Source organism: Triturus cristatus, chromosome 4_1 (genome assembly GCF_964204655.1).
Source record: "Triturus cristatus chromosome 4_1, aTriCri1.1, whole genome shotgun sequence".
Classification (NCBI taxonomy): Eukaryota; Metazoa; Chordata; class Amphibia; order Caudata; family Salamandridae; genus Triturus; species Triturus cristatus.
Genome location: NC_140585.1, coordinates 992,467,006 through 992,494,165, shown reverse-complemented (window position 1 = coordinate 992,494,165; position 27,160 = coordinate 992,467,006). Strand labels below are relative to the sequence as shown.

At 46.9% G+C, this 27,160-nt stretch overlaps 1 protein-coding gene across 2 annotated transcripts in view; it reads left to right on the top strand.

The window, feature by feature from the left end:
* The window catches only part of TMTC3 (transmembrane O-mannosyltransferase targeting cadherins 3), a 368,984-nt gene that overhangs the window by 182,381 nt on the left and 159,443 nt on the right, over positions 1–27,160 (top strand). Inside the window, exons 8-10 of one of the 2 annotated variants that reach the window (XM_085653910.1) lie at positions 4,153–4,301; positions 10,283–10,400; positions 23,312–23,423. In XM_085653910.1, the coding sequence (XP_085510036.1) occupies positions 4,153–4,301; positions 10,283–10,400; positions 23,312–23,423 (379 nt within the window). Of the gene's footprint in view, positions 1–4,152; positions 4,302–10,279; positions 10,401–23,311; positions 23,424–27,160 lie in introns of both variants that reach the window. The other variant, XM_085653909.1, reaches the window with a different exon arrangement.

Here is a 27,160-nt window from a genome sequence, read left to right as displayed (position 1 = left end):
TACACTCATGCGAGATTCAATTCCTTACCTGGAAAGTGGCCTTCCTAGTGGCGATCACTTCCCTCAGAAGAGTTAGTGAACTCCAGGCACTAACCGTTCAAGAGCCATTCATTCAGGTTCACGCTAACAGGGTCGTACTACGTACCAACCCCAAGTTCATGCCCAAGGTAATATCGCAGTTCCACATGAACCAGACTATTGAACTGCCCGTTTTCTTCCAAAACCCACAAACTGTTGCAGAAAGGGCACTACATACACTAGATGTACGGAGGGCCCTCATGTACTACATCGACAGGACTAAACCATTCAGGAAGACAAAACAACTGTTCGTTGCCTTTGCCCCACACCACAAAGGTAACGCCATCTCCAAAGCAGGGATAGCCAGATGGATAGTTAAGTGTATTCAAATCTGTTATCAAAAGGCAAAACGCACATTAACTATTCCACCACGAGCCCACTCAACACGTAAGTTGGGGGCTTCCATGGCCTTCCTAGGAAATATTCCCCTGCATGATATATGCAGAGCAGCCACATGGTCCACTACACACACATTTACAAAACACTATTGCGTAGATGTGCAGTCAAAACAGCAGGCAGCTGTAGGACAGGCTGTTCTCAAAACACTTTTTCAGACCGCTGCAGCTGGCACGGGTAGCCGCCGCTAATAGAGGGCACTGCTATGTATTCTATGCACAGATATGAATTCAGCAGCCCACATGCCTCGAACTGAATATGCTACTTACCAGTATGCATCTGTTCTTGGCATGTAGGGCTGCTGACATTCATATCGCCCTCCCTCCTCCCCGGCGCCTGTCGCAGCTGCAGCTCTCAGAATTACTGCAAGCATGGTCATCACTTTCTGTATCTACTCCATCACTGCCACAATGGCGAAAAACAATCTGAGGATGGAGAGGATGCCCATGCGCACTGTAGTCCAGGGGAGGAGTCACCTATCCAAGGATACTTCGAAGACTCTTCCAGGACAACAACGTGCAAACATCCGGACCCAACACTAGGCGGCGATCTATGCACAGATATGAATGTCAGCAGCCCTACATGCCAAGAACAGATGCATACTGGTAAGTAGCATATTCAATATCGCTCATTCTTGTCTTCATCACTTCCCTTTAACGAGACGAAAGAGAACATTTAGCTCCATTGAGTCATTGTACCCTTACTAGGCTAGTGTCTGGTCATGGCACCCACCCCCAACTGACTCATTGATTGGCCTGTGTGGCTGGAGGATGAGGGGGGAGTATCACCCGAAGCTAGCAGGAGGTGGGGCTTTGCTGGAAGCAAGAATATGAAATCGGTATCATCATAGTTGGGCCAGATTGCTTCTTTTTTTTAAAAAAAATATATAGTTGGGCCAGATTGCAATGGAAGCTTTTATATAAGGTCAGGAGTCCTTGACTTTTTCACCTGCACTTTGGCCCAGACCCATAACCACTGCAAAAGTGTGAGCATTCTTTCATAAATTTCCCTCCCTCTTGCAATTTTAGATAGTTTGAGCTTCACTGTTGGGGTTACAGAGTTGTGTTTGTTGGGTTGAATTATGCTTCTTATTTAGTAGTCATGATGTCAGCTTATTTCCCTGGGTGTATTTGCTGAGATGTGAGAGTATCACCACGAGTAATGATTGGACAACAGGTTTGCAGCTAAGCACTACTTGAAAACACCAAGGATTTGATTGGCTGGGTGTACTCTTTCGCTAAATAGGCTGAGATTATATAGTACATTTTAACCTCTAACCAATGTCACATCACCCCAGCAGAAGCCATTTTGTGGCAGTGGGGTATAGTCACACTTCTGCTTTGCTGCCCCGCAGTATCCAAGGGGGGCATGAATATAACCGCTGTATTTCCATCCCCACCCACTGAGTATTTGTCTCTTAAAATTGTGTGCATCCTGGCAAACAGGACTGAGGAAGAACAGAGTAGTCATCGTGGCAGCCGCGAAAATGTATCCGTGCAAAGGATACTGATTTTGCGGAGTTAAGCAAAGGCCTTCAAATGCATGAGCATCCCACGGCATTCAAGGGAGAACGCATGTTGTGGACTAGAAGTAGCATAATGTCGATCTGAGAGGTAGCACGGGCTGTGCTGGTGCGACTTGATGTCACAGGCCCAACAAGAGGAGCTTATGCGTTGGACTGGTGTACCTGGAGTGGTCAAGGTCAATAGCTGCTGTGTCTGTGTCCAGGAAGGAGTTAGACCCCTGCGCATGCCGTAAGGAGTGCATGCACAATGAGTTGAGCCGCCTCACCACAGTTTTCCATATGATGGTGCCAGGCCCGGCTCAACAGACTGCAAATGTTGTATCGAGGCTTTTGAATACCTATAGATTCCCTCGCTTTCTAGGTCACTGGCAATGTAGCACCGGAAGCGGATCCCCACTCTTGCACTACTTGATAGTGACACACTTGAGCGTTGGCGTAATGGGGAGTTCAGATAGACTAAGATGAGTGAGTGCTTCTGATACACTAAGATGAGTGAGTGCTTCTGATACACTAAGATGAGTGAGTGCTTCTGATAGACTAAGATGAGTGAGTGCTTCTGATAGACTGAGATGAATGACTGCTAAAATGAATGACATAACCTGTATTTGTAAAGCACACGTGGGCATATTGGCGCTGAATACTATGTTTATTATTACCCAACTCGATGGTACTAATTTCATCGACCTCAGAAGGATGAAAGGCTGAGTGGTCCCGCCAGGATTTCACCCTGTGACCATGAGGTCGAGCAGAGGACGCATAAGCCACCAGACCCGGCTTGAGTGAAATGAAATTCCGTTTGCGCATCTTTGCATGTTGCAGGGCCCTGCATTGCGTCTGTAACTGGCCACCGGAGGTTCATGGGGACAGTGAGGCCCCTGATGCTCGGAGACCGGCCTGGCAGCTCCGCGGCAATGCATCTGGCCGCGGCGTGATCGCTTCTGTTGCTGCTCTGGTCGTACGTCCTCTGCGCTGCCCGTGGCTCTGACATGCATTGTACTGAGAAGCAAGACCTGGTTAGAAGTCATCAAGAGAGCTGTGCTACCAGAGGGACATAGTCCCCTGGAAGTAAACACACACACCTTAAACTTCTTTGAACGTTACACGAACGGTAAGAGAGAACAAGAGTTCTAGCAGGTAATTCAATAAAATGTAGGGCCCTGCAGCAGCAATCATTGGGGGCGGATATAAATCAGAAAGGGTTCAAGGAACAGAGCAGGGACCTTCGGATTAGAGAAAAGGAGCAGGCACACTGGGTTGGGGGGGAGAGCTGTATACGAGAGGTAGAGGGAATGTAAAATGAGAATGAATGAATGAGTGGCAGTGGTCCATCCGGGGCATATGCGAAAGACCAGATCCAGACAAACGCAACAGAGCCACGACAATGAGTGGAAGGAAGGAAACATGCAGTGCTCTGGTAAGTAGTTAGAAGTAGGCGACGGAGTGCAGAAACTAGAACAGATTCAACAGAGGAGAGAGGAGTTTGAAGAGCTTGAATGATTTGCACCAACAGTGGAGAAGAGTGGTGGAAACCCCTTAGGGATACATTAGAGATCTGGAGCAGATAAGCGGAACAGAGGAAATATGTAGGGAATATGAGGAAACTGATGACCTGTGCCAGGAGAAGAGCAGAGGGGCCAGGGGCCATTGTGAAGCTGAAGATCCGAGAACACGGGGCTGCATAGGGAACATGGGACGGGAAGAACCATCCAGGAACCAGGGGATGGAGGAGAGGAGGGAACGGATAAAAAACAGGGGCTAGGGAAAAAGTAGAGAAATGCAAAGAAACGTATGGAATTCTATCATTCCATTCACCACAACTAAGTGGTGTCCAGCATAGCTTCAGGAGGGCTACTGCCCTGCCAGGCTTTAGGGTAACCACGTATGATACATTTATATACAGTAATGGAAGGGGAATTGTTCACGTAGTCGGTGTTTATCCCAAAGACCTCCAAACGACCCTTCTGGATCTACGTTGGAAACCCCAGTGTAGGCTCTATTCAGTTTCACTTCGGTGTTTTTGTGAATCGCGGCTCAAACTAAAGGTAAGTAATGTGATTTTAATGCTCGTGGACTGTGCTGTTAGTAGCATTGGAAAGTAAACTGTGGCGAGGTGCTTGCGTTTGACGTGCTGTGTTTTTTTGTTTTCTTTCCAGGCCCTCTCCCTTATAGCGCTGCCGTTCATCCCCGCGTCGAACCTGTTTTTCCCGGTTGGTTTCGTCGTCGCAGAGCGGGTGCTGTACGTGCCTAGCATGGGCTTCTGCATTTTGGTTGCGCACGGCTGGAGGAGGCTGTCCAGCAACAGGTGCGTATTCTTTTACAGCTTACAAGAAACAAATGACCTTTTGATTATGGACTGTTACGTTGCACATTCGTACCGGTACAGAGCATTGTGTTGTCTTCATTTCACGCGTTATGTTTGGCCTGCAGAGGCACCTCCCGGAAGGCCTATGCGTGATGACGTGAGGGGGCGAGGGCGGGGGAGTCGGGGCCATGCTTATTCAACCAGGTTGATGTTGTGTCGCTTTAAGTGCTGGTCTCTTCCAGTCTGTACTTGTTCAGTGTACAACACGCGAGGACGAGGGAACCCTCATTTCCTTTCATTAATGGGAGGATGAGCATATCCGATCCCCTCTGCCCTTTACCATCACTGGAGCTTGCCAAGGTATTAACTTGTACTTTACAAGGCTCAGGAAGGCAGCCGGATCTCAGGAGGGAAAGGAGCCTGGGGGCCGAGTCCAGCTGGCTACAGACTCGGTTTTTCCATAAATTCCTTAACGCGGCCGATCCCAGTCCTAAAGCGCGTCATTAAAGCCGTTGAGTTCGTCAAACGCACCTTGGCCTTTTGCTGTTTGCTTCATTGTGTGTAAGTAACCGTCCTCCAGCCAACTGGAGTTAGTCCTGTGCATCTAAAACCTGGTGGCCAGCGGCCGAGTCCACACACATCTGCAGCGCCGCATTAAATCAGCAGAGTGCTTCTCTGCGCTCCAGGGCGCGCGTTTCCCTGCGTACCCTTGATTTATTGTCCTGGCAGAGGCAACGCGGCCACAGCCTGCTCCCGAGAGCCAGCAGGCCCGAACCTTGTCAATGAGTCGTGTTTCTTAATGAACGTATATTAAACAAATAGTCCATTGCGCAATTGGTCGTTCGCTGCTCATTTGGCACTGGAATGCCACCGCTAATTAGACCTTAATGCACTTTTAACAAAATAATTAGCCTCGTCTGTTTAGTATCGGAAACGCAGAGCGCTTTGGTTTACATAATGTGGAGATTAACGAAAGCGCACCAGCCATTCAGATTGTCAGCATGGCCTACAGAGGGACGTGTCTCGACGCGTATCCTGCAGTGTTGCGTAATCCGGCAGCGCGGCCATGTTTGATCAGTTTACACGCTGCCCAGGTGAAGACTGTCTTTATGTAAATACACAAGTCCTGGCAGTAGTGTCTGTCCAGTGCACCGAATTGCTCCTGAGAAGTACCGGTAATCTCCCATCAAATGTGTTGCAGCCGTGCCAAAAAGTGCAGGATACCCCCCCCCCCCCCCTCTTTTCAAATGCAAGGAGTGCGTGTACTCCATACCGGGTAGTACCGGCCCATTTAAAACACTGGTTTACAGTGGATTGATTTATTTATTTAGTTGCAGAGTTTTAAATAGCGCTGGCTAGACCCGGAGGTATCAGAGCGCTTTACATGAGGATCAGCGAGTTACACGTTAACAAAATTACCAACAGTTATAGGAGCCAATTATATACCCTTATCTGGGTTAGCATTTCCTTGGGATGCACTGTCGGGCAGGCTTGCCATATTTCTCCTGACATACTTAGGATCACCATCAAGGGAGCTCAGGGAAGCAAGTCTCTTGTTCTATTCAATGTTTATGCTAGAGGCTCAAGCAGGGGAGCCCTGCCATCAACCCTCATATCCCTTGAATGTGAATTGCGTAAGTGTAATCATGCATCTCAAATTCTGGTAGCAGGAGATTTCAATTGCTCCTTTGAGCCCCTCTCAGTTTTAGATTCCCCTGAGCTTTTGGAGTGCGACGCTAAAAAGAGGCATTCCCTTATTATCATTGCCTCCCATTAGTAGATGGTCAAAGCCAGTTATGCTTATGAACTCCATGACCCTAGAGTTTGGTCTAAGGGCGGCTAATGGCAGAACTCGATCGGACTCACATGGTGCTCATACCTATAACAGGATAGACCATTCTTCGAGGATAGATTACATTCTCCTAGATCTCAAATTGTGGCCATCCGTCCAAGACATGGAAGTAATCTCGGCTGCTGATAGCGACCACAACCAGCTATCTTTAAGTATTTATCCGTTTTGGGAGGGACTGACTGGTCCCACGATCCCGCCAGCCGGTTCTTTTATGTCAACTCTTGAAGTATGTCCCTCAAATTGTGAGAGACGCCTTAAATGGCGCAAAGTGATGCTTGACGCGAAGAAAGTCCAGTCGATTGGATCCATCTTATGTATAGCACAAGAAGAGTTAGCTTCCCTTCATTCCTATGAGACCGATTATGCCAAGGTTTCCACTCTTTTCCAAGGCCTCATTAAAGAATTGGGGACTCTATTCTTAGCAAATTGTACAGGTAGACAAGTAACTGGGGGAGCCAAGCAGAATCCATCAGGTGGTTGGTATACACAAGATTGCAGGCGGAAGAAATCTGCCCTAATCGGGGCCATCAAAAGAAGAGCTACGTCCGAGATCCAGCTGGCTAGGAGAGAGTATAGGCTCTGTGTGTCTGACGCCAAAAAGGCCTGGGAAGACTCGTATTGGCAGACACTTAGGGAGGCCTCCCTTAAGCGGGATTCTGGTCTCTTCTGGAGCACAATTAGGACCAAGAATAGACCCGTTCAAGATCTTATTACTTGTAACATTCACTGTGCGGCTTGGTTTGAACACTTCTCCAAGCTCTATTCTTTTCGACCTGAGAGTGAGGGGGAGCTTCCCTGCTTGGAGGTTCTCCCGTCCCAGGGTCAAGCGTTTATTAATCCCTTTTGCGAAGGGCAAGTGGTTAATGCCATCAAATCCATTGTCCCCCAGAAGGCAGCAGGACCTGACGGTATCCCTGGGGATATACTTAGACTAGATCCAGTTAGATGGGGGAAGCTTCTCACTACTTTACTCAATGCCATTATCACTGGCGCCTCGGTCCCGGAATCCTGGAAGGGGGCCGAGGTAGTCCCGATTTTTAAAAAGGGTGGCAGGGACGACCCTGCTAATTACCGCCCTATTAGCCTGTTAGACTCAACCCAGAAGGTTGTTGGGAAGGTGATCTTGGAAAGGATAATATCCTTGATAAATGACAACAATATCCTCTCAGATTACCAGGCGGGCTTCAGAATCGGGACAGGTACTATAGAGCAGGTTTTTAGACTGCTCCTTATCTACTGGAAGGTTGTTTTTCTTGGAAAGGGTAGCCTTTACCTCGCCTTTATAGATCTTAAAACAGCCTTTGACCTAGTCCCCCGTTCTACTCTTTGGAACGTCCTTGCCAGTATGAAGATTCCATCCTACTTACTGGCCCTTCTAGTCAAACTGCATGAGGGAAACTTCGCTCAGGTACGCTGGGGTCCCCAGGGTCAAAAAACGGAGAGAATTCCAGTGAACAGGGGTGTCCGCCAGGGATGTGTTCTTGCCCCTACTCTTTTTTTCACTCTATGTGAACGGCGTAGTGGAGCATTTATTGCAAGTTCCTTCCGATGCACCATCCCTGGCGGGCAAACGTATTCCAACTCTCCTGTTTGCTGATGATACTCTCCTACTATCTAAATCACCCATGGGTCTCCAAGCTCTACTAGACAGCTTTCAAACCTTCTGCAAAAACAGAGGGCTCATAATTAATTCCACCAAAACTAAAAACCTAATTTTGAACCCTCCAAAAAAGTTAGGTCGCCCCCCGTATTAAACACAGTCAATTTGGACAGGGTAACAGAATTTGACTATCTGGGCATTCGCCTTTCCGATACTATGCAATGGTCAACACACATACACAAGATGCTCCTAAATCATAAGCGAGTTACTGGTGCCCTCCTCAGAGAGCATCGAATTTCCTCTTCGAGACCAATAGCACCCGCCCTAGAGATATACAAAGCTAGAGGTGTAAGTTCAGCACTTTATGGAGCTGAATTATGGGGCATGTATAATATTGAGGAGCTTGCCAAATCCGACTCGAGCTTCTTAAAGGAACTAATGGCCTTACCCCAGAGCACACCTGTTGTACCCTTATTAATGGATTTAGGGTGCCAGGCTTTGAGAGATATGGCAAGAGTTCGCCCCCTTCTCCTATGGGCGCGGCTATGGCGTACTCCGGAGTTAGCGAAGTATGCCGAGGGCCTGTCCGAAATTCTTTCCATGCCTTGTTGGCACAAAATTAAATGGTTAAAGGATGTCAAGACTTTACTGCTCGATCTTGGCCTAAAAGATGCTTGGGTGAATAGAACTTCTCCTCCTAAATCTGAACTCAAGCTAATATATTGGAGATGGGTCACTGCGAAGAGGATCTCAAGCTCTCATGGTGCTAGATGCACCATCGAGTTCTTAAGGCTCAAGGATGAAGTGCGTTATGAGCCTTACCTTGATATTATTCAAAAACCTTTTGATCGCGCACTTTATTTTAAATTCAGGGTTGGCACGCTTCCAGTGCGCGCACTAACCGCACGCTGGAAACCTCCCTTACAAACATCACCTTTTTGTCCTTTTTGTGAGAATAGGCCTGAATCAATCGCACACATTTTATTTGCATGTCCGAAGTATAAAAACCCAAGGACATACTGGCTTAAACCTTTGTGCAGAGAACTTGGGACAAGAGATTACACTATAGCTTTGCGCATCTTCAAATCTGATACCAGATCTTTGTATGTTTGCGCACTCTCTAAGTTCCTAAGGTGGGCCTGGCTTTTAAGATCTAAAGCCCTCGCAGCCCAAACGTAATGCGGATTAATTATTCTGTCATTCTGTCCTTTGTTATCTTTTATAAATGCAATTGTCCTATTTATTATGCTATATGTAATGTCTTTAAATTTTATTTGCCTAGGAACTCTGGTGATGTTACTATTTTATTCTTAAATTTTGTGATTTTATGATTGTTACTTTTTTATAATTGTATGTGCTTTTAAGATATACTTATATCGAAATAAAGCTTATTCATTCATTCATTCAACAGGTAAAACAGACATTGTTACACAAGAACATGAGTTACTAGAGCAAAGCATAACCAAGACACACGTCCTAAGGGGCAAAGAAGGAAGAGGGAGGAAGGTAAAAAGGGGTAGGGAAAGCAGATCAGTTCAGGCAGCCCGGCAGGGGGAAAGTATTTCAGGGGATGGATTCGTCGGAGGGCGCGGGAGGAAAGGAGACACAGTGGAGAGACGAGGGGACACCATGTCCAATATCCGGCGGGGTAGGTGATGGCAGAGGGAGTGAACCAGAGCCTAATCTCCTCTATAGCTGATAAAACAGCTCCACCGGGCAGCGGCAAAATTCACAGTCCATCATAAGATCACAAACCAAAATCATGGGAATTGGAGAGTTGAAGGGCCGCCGTCAATATAGCCTCAGGTGAGTCCGAAGGTTCAAGGAGGGGGTAGAACACAGGAGGTTAGAGCCGGAAAGGAAATCCCTAGCCAGGGAGCTCCCAGCCGGAGCTCCTCACATGTCGGCCATCTTGACCATGGTACCCTGCAGGTGCCTGGATGGTGTACTGTGATGAGAGTAAATACCCGAGCTCCTGGGCGTGACCGAGCTCCTGGGCATGACCGTGCGCCAGAGCTCTGCCTTGGTAACCGCAAGAACATTGCATCATGGCATCGGTTCAAGCTTGCCTCCTGTGAAGACGTGTAACTGACGAGTACTGCGTTTTCCGTGAACAGAACATTGCTTGTGGCCACGAGCATGGCCGCCTGTTCGAAACTCATTGGCGGCCGCTCGCTTTCTTGCAGAGTTTCGATTAATAAAAGTGGTGCCTATTAACTCTTATGTGTATCTTGACGTTTTGTGCAAACAGTTGTGGCATTTTAGGCACCGGGTTTGCCGCAGGTCTCCCAATCTCACTGTATTGAAACAGTCACTAGATCTATTTTTATTTTTCTTGTCTTTTTATTCCTGTGTTAAGTCGAGGTTCCCGTTAAAAAATTATTTTGTAGCCTTGTTATGTGTGTTTGGGCATCCGATTTGTATAGTTTATACGGCAGTTGCCACGGAATGTGGTCGCTGACGTTTACAGTACGTTCTAAGTCACTTGCTGATTTATTGATTTTACTTCCCATTGTTTTCTTACAGCAGGATTCGGAAGTTGTCTTGGGTCTGCTTGACGTTGGTGCTGTTAACCCACTCTTTAAAATCTATGCTCAGGAATTGGGACTGGGAGTCAGAATACACTCTATTTATGTCTGCTCTGAAGGTACATAGTTCTTTTTCCTCTCAATTTGGCATGCATTATTGTGGATTAACAGATCAATCATTGAAGGTCTCTCCAGCCTGATTTAATTTCACTTCAGAAGAAAAGGAACAGTGAATATAGTTTTAAATACCAATGGCAGTCACAATTGCTATTACTACAACCTTTTAGGCAATGTCTATCTTTAATGACCATTTTTGTCTTTACTTAAGCCCTGTGTTCTTGTAGTCATATGGCTTATCTGGTCCACAGGTGCGTTTAGGGACCCTCCCCCTGAGTGTTTGAACATTGGTGTTAATCATGTTCTTGCAGAGAATGGAAAAGTACTGGTGTGGTGGCAGTCGTTTGTAATGTGTTAGGGCGCTACAGACTCGCATTACAATTTGCATTACTTGTAACTCCATTTTTGAATATAGTTGTTTTAGATTCACAGATGCACACCAGGGTCGAACTGGGAACAACATCAGCCCCATCAAGTCTTTTCAAACCATTCCCACATTGCACCAGGTGCCCGGGCCTGATCCCTTCATATTGGGCAAAAAGACGTAAGATTTAAATATAGTTTGCAGGAAACCTAATGGAATGATGCAGTGCTTGAAAGTCTGTCGCAGTGCCCAGGAGAGATATCTCTGCAAAGTATATAAGCATGTATTTTTCATAAAGAAATTGTGTGATGATCCAGATATCTTGATTGTGAAATAGGCAATCATTTGTGCCAAGCACAATACAATGTTTCACCAAAACGTAATTCCTCACCTAGCATACAGAATCCTATACAAAGAAGAATAACATCCATTTTAAATTCTGTGCCAGTGTGTTGCCCTTCACCGTTAAAGTTCTGATGTAAGCATCTGAACAGGCCAGTCTATCGGGCACTTTTCAGCTGTACCAGAAAGCTTCTAAAAATGCACCCTGTGCGGTCTGATCACGAGTGCTTCTACCTGTGCTGGTGCTTGTGACAGGGCACATGTTAGTCATTTCCCTCTAGATTGCAGATTCTGCCATGATGCTGATGTCGACGCTACTCCAGTATGAAAAACAAAAACCTTCCATGGTAGATTGAACATTAACACTGTATGTCAATCAACACTTCTGTGACAATCTCCAGTTTGTGCAAGTATGCAAAACAATAATGTTTTGCCAGCATACATATTGCTCAATATGCAAAGCAACATTCCAGTGCCAGAATAAATATTTCCCTGGTATGCAAAGTACATTTACCCTGCCAGCGTTCCACATTTATCTGCTATGTAGAGTACCATTGCTTTGCAACCATGCACATACCTGTGGTTTGTACAGCATTTCATCGGGCCAGAATGCACATTGCCAAGCTAAGTACTGTACCACTGTCATGTCAGAAACAACACATTGCCTTTCACATAAAGCCTCATTTCAGTGCAGGCGCCATTGCCAACTTGCCATCAGCATCTTCCTACTCTCCTTCCCTCATCCTGCTACCCACATGGGCCTGTGTATTATATCACCGATTAGGATTAGTGAAATAACCAATATTGAAGTCTGTACACTTGGTGTCCTGCCATTACACCTACAGCTTGAGAACGAAGAATATAATATTCCTCATACCCTTTTTATTCTAGATATTGGCATAATTTTAAGAAACTGTAACAAAGAACGTATGAATCTAGGGTGTGCCCCCACCAGACCCAAAAGACGACATGGAACCCCTCCCCCCCCACTTCCATGGTACCAGACTGCTCGACTGAAATAGGGTACTGAACCACCTCATGTCAGTGCCGACTGAGAGGACCCCTTAACATGACTCAGGGAAGGTGCATTGAGAGAGGCAGTGCCTCCGACCTGGAACCCCAAAACACAGAAGCAGGGATCGGAGGGCCCTGGGACAGTGGAGCCCTGCACACAAATGATGAAAGGAAGGACAGCAAAACCCTCACAGGGAACTAGACCAAAGCACCAAACAGGCACCCTCAGCGGGAGGAGTGCCAGTCCGGACAAGACGTACCCTCAGCCAAAGCACCAGGACTCTTCTCCATCAGGAGAGGAGGCCGATACTTGGTGGACCCATGTTCAATTGGTGAGGTTGTTTCAAACCCAGCGGTCCTTTCAGTGTTTTTGAAATTTTGAAAAGTGCGTGGGATACAAAATCAACTGGGTTAAATCGGTACTATACCAAAGATACTTATCCTACCTCAGATGGGGACTACCAGAGAGGGTTTTCCTTACTTGGAATTGTAATTACATTCTTTTAAACTGTGTTTATTTTCAAAGGGAACATGGAAGCAGTCTGTCAAACCTTTCTGCAGAACTTTGGCCACTAGTGGCAATTGCCTTTCTCGATCATGTAAAGAGCATCCCTTTTTCAGATAATCACTCTTCCCAAATAAAATTCCTGTATGTGCTACAAAACATGTATCAACGTAAGATCCGCGGGTCTACTAAAGCCAAACTGAGAACTAATGACACAAAGCCAGCATATTCAAACAGAGGGAGTCCTTAAGGACAAAGTCCCATCACCCACCGAAGTGGCATGCTTCATCATCTGGGACCTCCATTTAACCGCACCTAGTGCAGTTAAGGAGCTACAACTCCTTTGCTATTATAAAAAGGAGGAGCTCACGGATGTTTTTAGATATAAAACGGATGATTAGATCTCCTAGCAATCAAAAAAGCTGCCTACAGTGTGGTGAAAATAAAGTGCAGTGTGTGTTTACAAAAAGTTTAAAATTGACTACCTATAGAAAAATATGTTTATTCAGTATCTAAAGGTGTCAAGACATAAAAATCAAGAAAGAACGTGTCCACGGAAGTTTTCCGAGCACGTCAATGACAAACACGGTCTACATGTTTCAGCCAACTAAGATCTAGACAATATGATTGTGGCTTTCATCAGCACCATATAATAATACTACTGCAAATAGTGTGAGTAAAGTGCAAAGTCACAAAACACATAAGAACCAAAACATAGATGGAACGATACAACCTACAGGTATACCTGCTTATCCACAGATAGGCGGAACTGTAGGGGTACACAATAATCACCTGTTGGAAAAATGTAAACAGGAGAGAACATGAATATCATAAGCTGGCTTGGGTCAGAGTACTCAGTCACTTAGAACAACTGTATGTTAATAAACACTTGTCATGACGAGGTCAACATATGGCCTCCTTACCCGCAATCAGTCTGGGATACGTCCTTCACTCCTGGTAACGACTCAGCGCATGAGGCAACGCTCTATAAAAAACAGCGAGAAGGAAAAGCTAATGCCATGGAGGAACCAAAGACTTAAATACTCTCCAAAGCAGTGCTACAGAAAAACATAAAGGGGAACAACACAAAAAAAACAAGGAATCACTCCACAGAACAAACATGTACACATCCTAGACCAAGTATTAGATCAAGGCTGGACAAGTACTGTTCTAATCTTGAGTGGCACATCACAGATCAAGCAGCCTTCGTCCTTTTCTTAAGGACTCCCTCTGTTTGAATATGCTGGCTTTGTGTCATTAGTTCTCAGTTTGGCTTTAGTAGACCCGCGGATCTTACGTTGATACATATTTAGTGAATAGGGGATTTGTCCGCGCCGGTCTGTGCTACAAAACACCCCGTGGCCGATACCCGAAGAATTTAAATAAAATCGACAGTACGCTTCGTACCCTAGTCTGGGATGGTGGCCACCTGCGCTTTGCCCTCTGAACCCTGCAGATAAGCATATATAATGGTGGCATCTCACTCCCAGATCTTAGGGTATTCTACTGGGCCTCCCAAGTCTACTCGTTAATGAGCGGTGCTTCGCGCCCAGGTCTGACCCGGCGATGCAACTCGAGGGGTCAGTCATAGAGGATAAGTTCCATGTGCACTACATATATTGCAAAAGATTCCGTTCGCAATTGCTTGGCCCCACAAAAAGTACCCTGGATGCCTGGGACAAAGCTGTTGCCTATGTAGATTGGAGAGAAAAACTCTCCCCGATGACCACGCTGTGGATTAAGGACACACTATAGAGCCCGGACCCCCAAGAAGACCCCCACCCCAACCTCCTGCAATCCCACAATCAAAACTTGCCAACCATGAGTGTGGGTAAAAACGGCCATGTTTAATAACAATCAACATTCATAAACATGACAAGATGCATTTATAAACATTCACATTTATAACTTTAATATTTACACTTTTTAATATCTACAATTGTTATCACTGATCATAACCACCGGTTATGCAATATTTACTTGCTCCAGCACCGAGGGGCCCTCTGGCTTGCATCTCCTAATTGAAAACCACGCAAGGCGCAACCCACCTGCGTCCTTGAGCGGTGAGTCCCAGCCCTCGGTCCTTGTCCGCCATTTCTGGGGCCCACCCCTCTACCACCAGGCTGCCAAGGTGGCACGTGTGACCTGGCGCCCTTGTCTCCCCAGCCGGTGTCCACATTCTCCCTGCGGAGAGCTTACCGTCTCTCCCCTCAGTGCTGGCCTCGGCAGTATGCAAGAAGGCCTCCCATTAACCCTGCACAGAAATGTTCTGTGGCCTCTTTTCCGCCGCCCCAAACCACTAATCTCAGGGACGGGTGGGCGGGAGATTGATGAACCCCAAAACGATCCTGGGGCCTGGTGCGGAGAAAAGAGGATGTGCAAGTGTGGACCCTGGGCCTAAATAGCCCCCCCCCCTCCCCCCGGCTCCACCCCTCTGCTGCCGGCTCCGGCCGGAAATACGTCACTGTCTGACCCGGAAGAGATTATCCCGGCCGGTAGTCAATCGGGCTTCTTGGCCTGACTATGGGGGTGTGGTGTGGGTCCAGGGGGCCGGGCCCTAAGGGCGCGCTCGCCGAATTTCGCGCTTTTCAAAATACCTCTAAGGGATGTCAAAGATGACCCATTGGGACTTGAGCGGGATCTCGGCGCTGGGACCTACAGGCAGAGTACGACCAGCATGACACACAAATCTTCCGATATATTCAAATTCACTATGCCCTGGAAGCAGAGGAAATACTGTGGGACACAATGGAGGACAGCAGCCCCATGGAAAGTAGGACACTCTGGAATGAAATGCCCTCAAAAATGATTTCATTAACATATCTCATACCTTCGCAACAATAGTCCGCTAAGAACTAAGTGGAAAACAGACTAGGGCCCCATGGAGGACACTGACTTGGAGGTAGCAATAAAAGCAAGCTTAATGCTGATACAGCTTAAGGTCCTTCACAGGGTATATTATACTAGATCACGATTGTTCACAATAGAAAGTGCACAAACCCCCAGCTGTCTACTTTGTGGAAAGGATGTGGCTACCTTTATACATATTCTGTGGTCCTGTCCACACATGCAGACATACTGGAGGATGATAGTTGCAGAGCTGGGGGGGTTCTGGAGGCTGACATCCTTTCCACGCCACAGTTCGTGACCGACGTAGACCTGGGGCCGTAGACCCTCCCCAGAAGGCAACTTGTATTCTGCGCCCATGATTTCTGCCTAAAAAAAGGGACATAGCCAGTAAATGGAGAAGCCTTAGTCACCACACAAAAGCCAGTCGGAGACCTCGTGATGCACTGCATGTAGTCTGATAGTTGTTTATCAGGTGAGGGGCTGCCCAAGGAAATTTCAGAATGTGTGGGGACAGTGGTGAATGCACCACAATCTGGACTGGCAGACCACAGCTTGGATTGTGCCAACACAAGATGGACAGAGTGGGATAGGTGGGGACGATGGTAGGCTGGGGTCGAGCTTGGACACTTGGAAACAGAAGGAGAATGAGGAGGAGATCCAGCCTCAACCTCTCAGCGGCGTTCAACACAGTCTCTCACCGCACCCTAATATGCAGACTCCACGACGCAGGGATCCAAGACAAGGCCCTCGACTGGATCTGCTCCTTCCTTTCCGGCAGAACGCAGTGGGTCAGACACCCCTTTACTCTCAGACCCTACACCTACCACCTGCAGAGTCCCCCAAGGCTCCTCCCTCAGCCCTATGCTCTTCAACATGTACATGGCTCCGCTCGCCCCATCGTCAGAACCTACGGACTCAACATTGTGTCATACGCAGACGACACCAAACTCATCCTCTCGCTATCCAACGAACCCAACACCGCCAGACACAACTTTCGAGAAGGCATGGAAGCCGTCGCCAAATGGATGACAAACAGCTGCCTACAACTAAGCACCAACAAAACGGAAGTACTCATCATGGGCCCAAATCCAGACGCCTGGAATGACTCCTGGTGGCCCCCCTCCCTCGGAAGCCCGCCTACCCCCTCGGACCACGCACGCAACCTGGGATTCATCAGGGACTCAGAGCTCAAAATGGACCGCCAGATCAACTCCGTCTCGTCCTCCTGCTTCCACACCCTCCGCCTCCTACGTAGGACCTTCAAATGGATCCCCCTCGAACACAGAAAGACCGTCGCTCACGCCCTGGTCACCAGCAGGCTCGACCACGGCAATGCACTCTATGCCGAAATAAACAAAAACCTCACCCGCAACCTACAGAACATCCAAAACGCCTCCGCAAGACTGGTCCACAACCTGCCAAGACACTGCCACATCTCCCAGCACCTGGGAACACTACACTGGATCCCCATCGAAGCTAGAGTCCCCTTCAAGATTTTTTTTGGGGAAAATTCTTTTTATTGGCATTTGATAATTTAAGCGTACATACATCATGTTTCGTATAGATGACTGTGATACATAAGTAGCAGAGTAGACCATCATCAATATAGAGAGTACGTTTACATCTTATTCAGTGTGGATGTTGTCTGTGTTGTAGCAGGTCTTTGCCAGTAAGAAAAACTGGGGGGAGAACTAAACTGGGATGTGCCATGGGGTTTTTAGTGTTTGGGCCAGGCGTATAGTGTGGGTCCGTTATTGCCTACTCGATAGTGCAGCTACTATTCACCTAGGAGGGAGCGGGTGCGCGGGCTGATGTGGGGGGCCGTTGAGTGTGGCAGACGGGCGAGGACGGACCCGGCGGGTCTAGGAGTGGCGCGGAAAGTCGTGGAGGGGGATCCCCTGCCTCGGGGGCCTGTACAGTGTGAGGCTGTACGGTGTCGGGGGTATGTATGTCGGTGACCGGGACCTCCGGGGTCTGGGATTGTAAATGTAAATGTAGTTGAGCTTATATAGCGCACAGCTACCCGCTGTGGGTTTCCCGGCGCTTGCTTAGGGAACCCGTCCTGGTATTCCCCTGTGAGATAGCAGGGTATCCACAAGGTGAAAGTCAGGCATCCCGCCGCGAGGGGCCGTTGTGGAGATTAAGCAAGCTATTGCCCAGAGTCGCAGAGTGTGAACCCGTGAGTCGAGGAGGCACCGGGACAAGAATTATCGAGTCCGTTGAATTTTTAGCCCAAGACCCGCCGAGGCGGGGAATTGAACCCTGGTCCAGGACCGATCTCAGCTTCCGGGTCTGCCGCCTCTAACCCCTGAGCCACACTTCTCCACTTGTCTGAATTGGTGCAATAGAAGCGCCCATTCTAGGGAGATTGGGACTTTGCGGATACCTTTTGCTTATTCCTCGCGGATTGCCTCCTCCTCAGCTGCCGCCCATTTAAGAACCGCCCCCACCCATGCCGCAAGTGGAGGACCCGAAGGAGTCCCGCCAATGCATGGCTATACAGCGTTTGGCCAGCAGGTGGGCTAGGGAAACAAAGCGCATTGGTATTTTGTGTCGTTTCCTCCGTAGAGTCACCTTCAAGATGCTAACCCACAAGGCCCTCCACGACACCGGACCAGCATACCTGAACAGCCAAATCAAATTCCACGCACCCCAAAGGACCCTAAGATCAGCCCAGCTCTCCTACGCAGTGGTCCCCCGCACCAGAAAGACCATATCGGGAGGCCGCTCATTCTCCTTCCTCGCGGCCAGAGCCTGGAACAACCTTCCGCTCCACCCCAGACAGATAACATCGCTCCCCATCTTCGCAAGAAACCTCAAAACCTGGCTCTTCGACACTCCCAGACCCCCCAAACACAGACCCCCCACACCCCCAGCGCCTTGAGACCCTTACGGGTGAGTAGTCGCGCTGAACAAACACCTGATTTGATTTGACCTCACCGCTTCTTTTACAATTGAAACGCCCTGATAACAAACGTAAAAGACTACTCCGATTAACTCGTAGTTGCTACATGTGAAATGGTGGTGCACTGTTTTTGTTTAAAATGAAAACCAACAAAAAGAGTTTACAAAAAAAACCTAGTGTGAGGTTTCTGCATCTGACTGTCATCAGCCCATCTGAAGGATAATCAGGAAAAGATAATAGGGCAGGCCTCGCACAATTTTTTTTGTTTCCTTACACAAGAGAATCTGCTTTCCCAACCCCAGTGCCAGCAAATGATGTAAGGTGGCGGCATTTAGCTTGTCTTTCAGGTTTCGGCTAGCGTAGGCTGCGCAGACATGCGCAGTCTCGCTGGCGAGATTTTATGTTTTTGGGTAGCTTTCACTAGCGGGGTTTAAGCCCCACCCCTCTTTTCCATTGGCTGGCGTCACCGTTTATGCTAAACGCTGGCCAGCCATTGGAAAAGAGCTTCCAGTGACGTACACTTTTCTCTTTTAGAGCCGTCCCAGTTGGACTGGCTCATCTGACTTCCTGCTGGCGTAAAAGGTTTCTTATCTTCTTTATGGGGCCAAACACATGGCCCCATAAAGACAAGAAACCTTTTAGCAGGCGAGGCCGTCCAAGTGGGACGGCAGAAATAGGCGACGAAAACGTCATGGCGAGCGCTTGTTATTTTCTTACTGTCACGCGCTATGTCACTGTAATCCGTGATTTATCTGCAGGGAGTCCTTCTATGTCACACACAAGCACCTTCATGGCATTTTGTGCCACAGCAGTCGTTCCTAAACATCTCTAGCTTCCTTGCGTGGAGACAGAACAAGCAATTTCCGGGCGTGTAAGATCCACAGAGCCATGTTTTTTTGTCTCGCAGTTTTATGTAGCTCGAATTCAACCTGGAGGTATCGGGGCGCTTTACAGGAGCACCAGCTGTTCCAGACGGGCACATCCATGTTTTGTTAGGCGCGGGGAGATGAAGTGATTTGCCCAGAATCACAAGAGGTTGAGCTGCAGAGACTCGAACTTGGTTACCCAGCTTCGAGGTCATATGCTCTAACCGTTAGGCCACATCTTAATGAGTCTAGCCTGCAGGGACAGGGGCCCCTGTACTTACACTCCAGAGTGTGTCACTCCTGGGCATGTCACTCTTAAGTTTGTCAGTCCTGTGTGTCTCTCCTGAGGTTATCACTCCTGGATGTATCATTACTGGGTGTGTCATTACTGGGGGTGTCACTGGGGCGTGGGGGAGAGCAAACAACCCGTACTGGTCACCGTGTTCTATTTGTATGCCGATGCTTGTTTAAACCGAGATGCGCTTGGTGGGCGCCATACCCCGACCTTGTCACGTGAGAGCTTGTGTCTCACTCTTTGCCAACCAGCAGGAAGTGCGTGAATCTTCTGGGAGCGAGGGGCACTTATGGAGGGGAGAGAGGGCATCCCCCACAAGAGTACCTCTGAGGCACGTGACAGTGAGTGCATGTGTGAGGGTGTGTAAGATCCGCAGAGCCGTGTTTTTTGTCTTGCAGTTTTATATAGCTCTAACTCGACCCGGAGGTATCATGGCGCTTTACACGAGCACCAGCTGTTCCAGATGGGCACATCCATGTTTTGTTAGGCGTGGGGAGATAAAGTGATTTGCCCAGAATCACAAGAGGTTGAGCCGCAGAGACTCGAACCTGGTTACCCAGCTTTGAGGTTGTACGCTCTAACTGTTAGGCCACATCTTAATGAGTCCAGCCTGCAGGGACAGGGGCCCATGTACTTACACTCCAGAGTGTGTCACTCCTAAGTTTGTCAGTCCTCTGTGTCTCTCCTGAGGTGATCACTCATGGATGTGTCACTGCCGGGTGTGTCATTACTGGGTGTGTCATTACTGGGTGTGTCATTACTGGATGTGTCATTACTGAGGGTGTCACTCCTGAGTGTGTCACTGAGGCGTGGGGGAGAGTAAACAACCCCGTACTGGTCACCATGTTCTATTTGTATGACAATGCTTGTTTAAACCCGAGAGGCACACTTCACACGTACTGTAATGTACTAACTATGCACAATCCGTCATGCTCAGTCTTCTGAATGAAAGGCAGCTACCGTTGAATAAATAAACACTGATCGTGTCTCCCAGCTGTTTCACATGCAGACCCCACAGAGGGCAGTGCTGCGACGCGCACCATCCGCGCTTTGTAACACTCACTTGCAGCCTCCGACTCTGTACACCTCCAGAGCCACACACCTATTGCTATGTGTACCTCTCCTCTGTCCCCGGCCCCACGCTTTCTCAGCGTACTAAAACTCCCCTGGATGTCTAGCTCCTCTTTACTCCTCTTGGCGTTATGTCGTATGCTACAGGAGCAGGCGCAGTGCTGTTAGGTAAACAAGGGAGGGCACCTCATTTTCTCACAGCTGTGATCGGTAGCAATCTGATGATGTCAGGCATGTGAGGACTGGCACCGACCACCAAAAAATACAATAATTCTGTTTTAAATGCAAGACTGCAGCTGTTCCACAACTACGTGTCAACAACATCGTTAGTCATAGGCGCACTGTTGACACATTCTGTAGTGTGCACACCACGTACACACTTGACACGTACTTTAGTGTACACACCACACACACACTTGACACGTACTGTAATGTACAAACTATGCACAATCCGTCACGATCAGTCTTTTGAATGAAAGGCAGCTACCGTTGAATAAATAAACACTGATCGTGTCTCCGAAGTCCGCGATCGGCATTACTCACAGTGAGGACTCTAGAATCTTCCTTTCAGAAACTGTTGCTAAGCTCGAAACTGCATTAAAGGTTTGCAAGATTTGGCTCCCTCTAACCCACGGCTCTTACCTTCATTACGTACGCCTTCTGTGTTGTGTACCGTTCCCATTGTACCCTTCACACTTTGTAGCACTTAGTGTAGACAAGGGTATTCATAGACAAGTGTAGACACTTTCTAAACAAAAGGGGTCGTATGTGGTTCGGCGAAGTGGCAAACCCTCTGCAAGGGTTAACTGGTCAGCTTTCAGTTGACGATTGCTGCATTCAGGTGTTAAACTGGTACTAATGAGGTGCGGCTTTGCTCATACACTATTAGTAGTTGTTAAACTGTAAAAAAACTGAAATATTACTGCTACATATTGTGCCACATTATTTTACATATTCGATTTTCCTTGCTGCATATTTATGTCAACCCTATTCTTCGCTGCCACTTAATTCTAGTGGCCGTGCTATAGTGCTTTATAGTATTTAATTAGCTGATGTAAGAAATACCTCATGGGCAGATATTTCTATTGTTCTGGTGTCAATCTGGCACTGACCAGATGTGGCAACAACACCTTGTCACAGCCTGGAGTGCTGGTCCATTGGCAGAACCCCCAATCTGAAGCGAGAATAAACAGTATACATGGGTGGCGGGTCATTATATCCAAATAAGTTTTTCTGCCCCTATAGATTTTGTTTCCAACTATAGCGATCATGTACTGCTAGTAACTGCAGCCTCCGTGGTGGTTCTTCCTGGCTTATCTGTACGTCATAGAAATTTTCACCATTCAGAAATAAATAAATCTAAAGGGAAAGTTGAAAGAAATGAAGCGCGACAGCAGCTCAAGTATTTAGGATTAACAAGTCAGGATTCACGGTGTTACAGTTCGCATGAAGCGCACAACTGGAAGCAGCTACGGATAGGTCACAGTATAGTACTTGGTGTCATGTGACACAGAGCGCCACCCTCTGACACAAATGTCACCTGATAAGTAATGTAAACCCTTCTCCCCACCATAATAACAAAAAGATGCAACCAGGTCTGGACTGACCCAAAAGCAGCAGCAAATGCTGTTAAGTGTGCACATTCACCCTGCCAATAACAAGGATTACTGCCTTCACTATTGAAAAACATAGCCAATAGGTCTCGCCTTTGGGCCCTTATAAATATTTAGTTATGCAGCACAATATCCTTGGTTCTACAACATCAACCGTTGCATGGCTAAACACTTATAAGGTCCCGAAGGCGGGACCTATAGACTATGCCAATGCTTGTTTTCAGTATCATGCAAGTGGAATAGTTGACGTTTTACACATCAGCATGACTATAAGGGTAACTGATGAAAATAGTTTGAAGCAATGCTTTTGTCTATATATCTAGAGATAGGTTGCAATCTGTATAGCCTTAGGATCTGCACTCTTTGATGCAAATCATGCAGAATTAAAAACCCGAGGCCTCATTCAGGGTGTCTTGTTACTCTCGATTTACCTGATAATGAGATACTAGCCGAATCAGATTACAGTCCCTTGGGAACTGCATGAGTTCAAGTGTTTCGCTTCGTGAGCAAGCAGCTTAGAATGCAGGTGAAATTACTGTGACAAACTTGAGGGAATTGATACGAAACACTGCTTTCTGCATGTTGTTCCCTGACATTCCGTAATCTGAAATATTACAAACTCTTCTCAGTAATTACTAAAGACCCCGTTATCAGTTCCTCCAGGAGGTCTGGGGAAGAGGGTTGAACTCCAGTCCGTTCTGCACACATGGATATGTGGTAGAGGAATCCAAAGAAAGCGTCACCCAACATCCTGGCGCCATTAGAGCGCTAAACCAGAGAGCTCTTCTAGTGGAATCTAATCTGTGTAAATATAGGCGGTTGACCCGAAGCTAATACAGGCTAAATTGGATCTTTTGCAGATATTGAATGTGCTCGCAGCCCTCCACTTTTGAAAGTATGTATTTTGAACCAAGTGTTCTTTCAATGATCATTGTACATAAGTGAAAATAAACTGGTAACATTTGTATCCAGCAGCTTTCCTGATGTATAAAAGAACGTTGCTTATATTATCATTTTATATGCATACCACTGTAACCACCTCTAAATCATTTAATAAACGTTTTCACCGCTGCCATTTGTACCTTCAGGTAAATAAAAACAATGCCAAACTGTGGAATAATGTTGGCCACGCTTTAGAGAATGAGAAGAATTATGAGAGAGCCTTGAAATTCTTCATACAGGCTACGCATGTGCAGCCAGGTAAGAGTTGAGTTACTTATTATGTTTCTGAACTTAGTAAGCAAGCAGGACTTTCCTGATTTATACCAGACAAAGCTAACCTTTATTACATGTTGGCCAAATTGACAATTTCTACATTGTTCTTGGAAGATGATCTCAGTTAAGGTACTGTCCACTTATTTCCCGCTCCAACCATGCCAGTTCAGGAACACAATTAAACACAAAATCTCAGATTGGACAACCCAGTGAGGTAACCAGCTAAGCAGGCTACATCATATGACATACCATAAGAGCCCCGCAAAGCAGTTCAAAGTTACCAGCATACTGAAAACCATAAAACTGCACATTTGTCTCTCACACTTCATCATCCACTCCACTGCTGCGCGCTGCATCCCGTAACACAAGAACTGCACCTCGGTGGTCATCACGCACAACATGGAAACACTTCCCATGTGTGTAGTGTGCTGCTCCTGAAGGCAAGTACTTCAGCGCCCCACTTAGGGGTAGTAAGCGCTATATAAATGCCGCAATGCAATACTTTTATGTGTGATGTTTGTCCAGTTTGTTGTGAACGTACCGGTGCATCAATTTATTGAACATCATTTTAGATTTTGCACAGGTTTAGTATTCTCATAAAAGTACCTGAAAGATAGATTAGAACATGTGGATTGAATTCGAAATATGTTTACTAACCCGTTTTTGTGTGAAAAAGTAGTGTAATTCCAAAATAATCATGTAGCATTCCTACAAATTGGTGCAGTTATCTGAAGTGTAATGCAGGCTGTTGCAGTACATCGCTTTTGAGCACTCTCCCTCTTTTAGCTACATTTTTAGAATTTTTAAATATTTGCACACCAGAAGTAAGCATACTACACTCAGACGTTTCAAACCACTGTGTGACCTGAATGCTGGGAAGATCCTTAATTCGGAGATGTGCCTCAAATTATTGAAGTTGGTATGGTTCATATCTTTTTCTGTATTACGTCTGCAGGACATGAGGAAGATTTCTTATTTTATGCTCATTATTTTATGTAATACTTAAACCTTTTTCCCTGGTATAACACGGTAGTCCGTTTTAGAATTTTTGGATTTAAGGTAAAAGTCTCACTGGTCAGGTTTCTATTCTAAATAAAGACATCAACAGCTGGGTACTCTGTGAAAACCGTAGCAACCTGGTTGACATTCCTTGGCATCAAACATTCCATGTAAGATATAAAAGTACTGAGCAAGAGTTATGTGTTTTAGGTTGAATAAAGAATGGAAGATGAGCTAAACCCTTTCTCCATTGTGTTCTCCCTTAAATTACTTCCAAATTTAGATGTACCAACTTAACATTCCCTCCTTTCTCAAACATCATGCGTAAAATACTCCAATGCCACAAAAATCATTGAAAGAAATATTGGTTTTGACGTATACAAAGCCACGTATTTAGTCATGCTCGTAGTTGGGTATTGGCATAATGTCTTAAACAAACATGCCTCATAGCGAAGTTTGTCTTGTATTAATCAAGTTTATTTTAGAAAGCTTATCTGATTTTGAGAGGCAAATCCATATTTACCTCAAGTGCTCTGGAAAGCCTGGAAGAGTTTACTAGACCTTATACAAAACATCTGTGTTCTCATGACCCTTCTCGATCCATCATTGTGTATCATGTTACATTTCATTTAAACGATTAGGTGACTTATCCCGTGCTTAGTCTTTAGAGATGATGTTTTTGTATCATTTGTTGACAGCGTGCTTGTACTCAGTGGTTTGGTTGCAATTCCTCAAACTGTATTCGCAAAGCGCTAAAAGTGGCAGAGTTAACACATCCGTTAAAGTTGCTATTAATTTTATATGCATTCCTTGCAGTATTTACTCAATTATTTCATGACAGCGTCTTAGTTTATACCCTCCCTCCCTCCCCAGTGTTCTAAGAATGGCTTAGTCTGATAGAGACATCTAGCTGGAGATTCCTTATCTTAGCATCCTCCCCAGGCGGCAGACTGGTTCCGGATATTTTCCCAGCACTACCTCCGTGCATCGGCAGAAGGCGCAGAGCAACTCCGTAGCGACGTTGTCTCCCAGATTAGACATCAATGGAGTCCATATAAGCCCTTCATGGACACACCAAAATCAGTATCTTCTTTTCTGTGCTAACACGCATATCCACCCTGTGGTTCCGCCGGCCGTTTTCAGTCTACTTGATGTCTCTCCTCGACGGAGCAGTGTGTATTTCTTCGATGTCCTCCGGTTTAAAGCCTTGTGAGTTCTGTGGTCGACAAATGCCCACCACTGATCCTCACTCGATTTGTATGTGGTGTTTGGGTTAGCACCACAACTGCAGAGTGTGACTCCTGTCACCAGCTGTGCCAGAAGTCGCACAGGGAACGTCGCATGAAGCCCGTGGCAGCGTGGATGTCACAGTCTTTGAAGTCTTCTCATCGTCCTCTGTCCCCTAAGTGTTCTAGATGACTGACCCCGAAACCGGTTCCAGGATGCTTGTTTCCGGTACAGGGAAGATAAGGCATTGCAGGTCAGGCTGGACTGTTCTCATGAGAAACAGTATCAAGACTGATTTTCATATGGCTGGGCCTGAACTGGGGTTGCGAAGTGAGCTAAAGAACGATGGTTTCAGCCCAGATCTGTGACTGGGGGGTGAGTGTCTGAAAAGTTTCAGAGCTCCAGCCATCATCTCCATGTGTTTGCATGTTTCGGCCTAAGTTGACAGGGTATACCCAGACATGGGTCTCTTGCTCACTTTACAACTGGACTCAAGCTAGCCTAGCTGATGAGGGGTGTTACCCTGAAAACCGGTCCCAGGATGCTTGTTTCCGATTCAGGGAAGACCGACTTGGCAGGACTGTTCCCATGAGGAACAGGGTCAAGATTGATTTGAATATGGCTGGGTTTGAACTGGGGTGATGAAGTGAGCTAAAGAAAGATGATGGATTCAACCCAGATCTGTGACTGGGGGTGAGCGTCTGCTCTGTCCAGAGTCTCCTTGTGTTTGCCTTGTTCGCCCTATGTTGACAGAGTATGCCCAGACGTGGGTCCCTTGCTTACTTTTCCACTGGATTCAAGCTAGTGTGCCTGATGAGGGAGGGGTGTTACCCCAAAACTCGTCACAGGATGCTTGTTTCCAGTCCAGGGAAGACCTGGCTTGGCAGTTCGGGCTGTACTGTTCCCATGCGGAATGGGGCCAAGACTGATTTGCATATGGCTGGGTCGGAACTGGGGTGGTGAAGTAAGCTATAGAACAATGATGGATTCAACCCAGATCTGTGACTGGGGGTGAGTTTCTGAAAAGTTTCAGTGCTCCGTCCATCATCCGTTTGCTTTGTTTCTGCCTGCCATTTGTTTAATCCTGGTAGTCTCCTTCTTTTTCATTTTTCTTTCCTGGTGGCCTTTCCATGTACTGTTATTCTTTGCTTTCATGCTGCCACCTGCTGGCATCCTTCCTCAGCTGGTGGCGTTGGTTTTGGATGGTTGCCCTTGTTTTGCTATAGTGGGCACTGCATTCCATTTCCTATTCTTAGGCGGCATTGTGTTGCTGTTTACCAGCCTTGTCTTTCTTTCTCTACCGCAGTTCCTGCCATAACTTCTTCTTTGACAGTGGGACATATTATTTCTGTCCTCCCTTGGTTACCTCTATTCTTGTAGTACCCTATGTTCCTCCACTTCTCGTTCCTCCCGCTCACTAGCAGAGGAAGTGGGTTTCCTTTTGGGTGAGTGGGTATACTTTTGCTGTACCCTGTATGACTTGTGTGTCTCCCGGA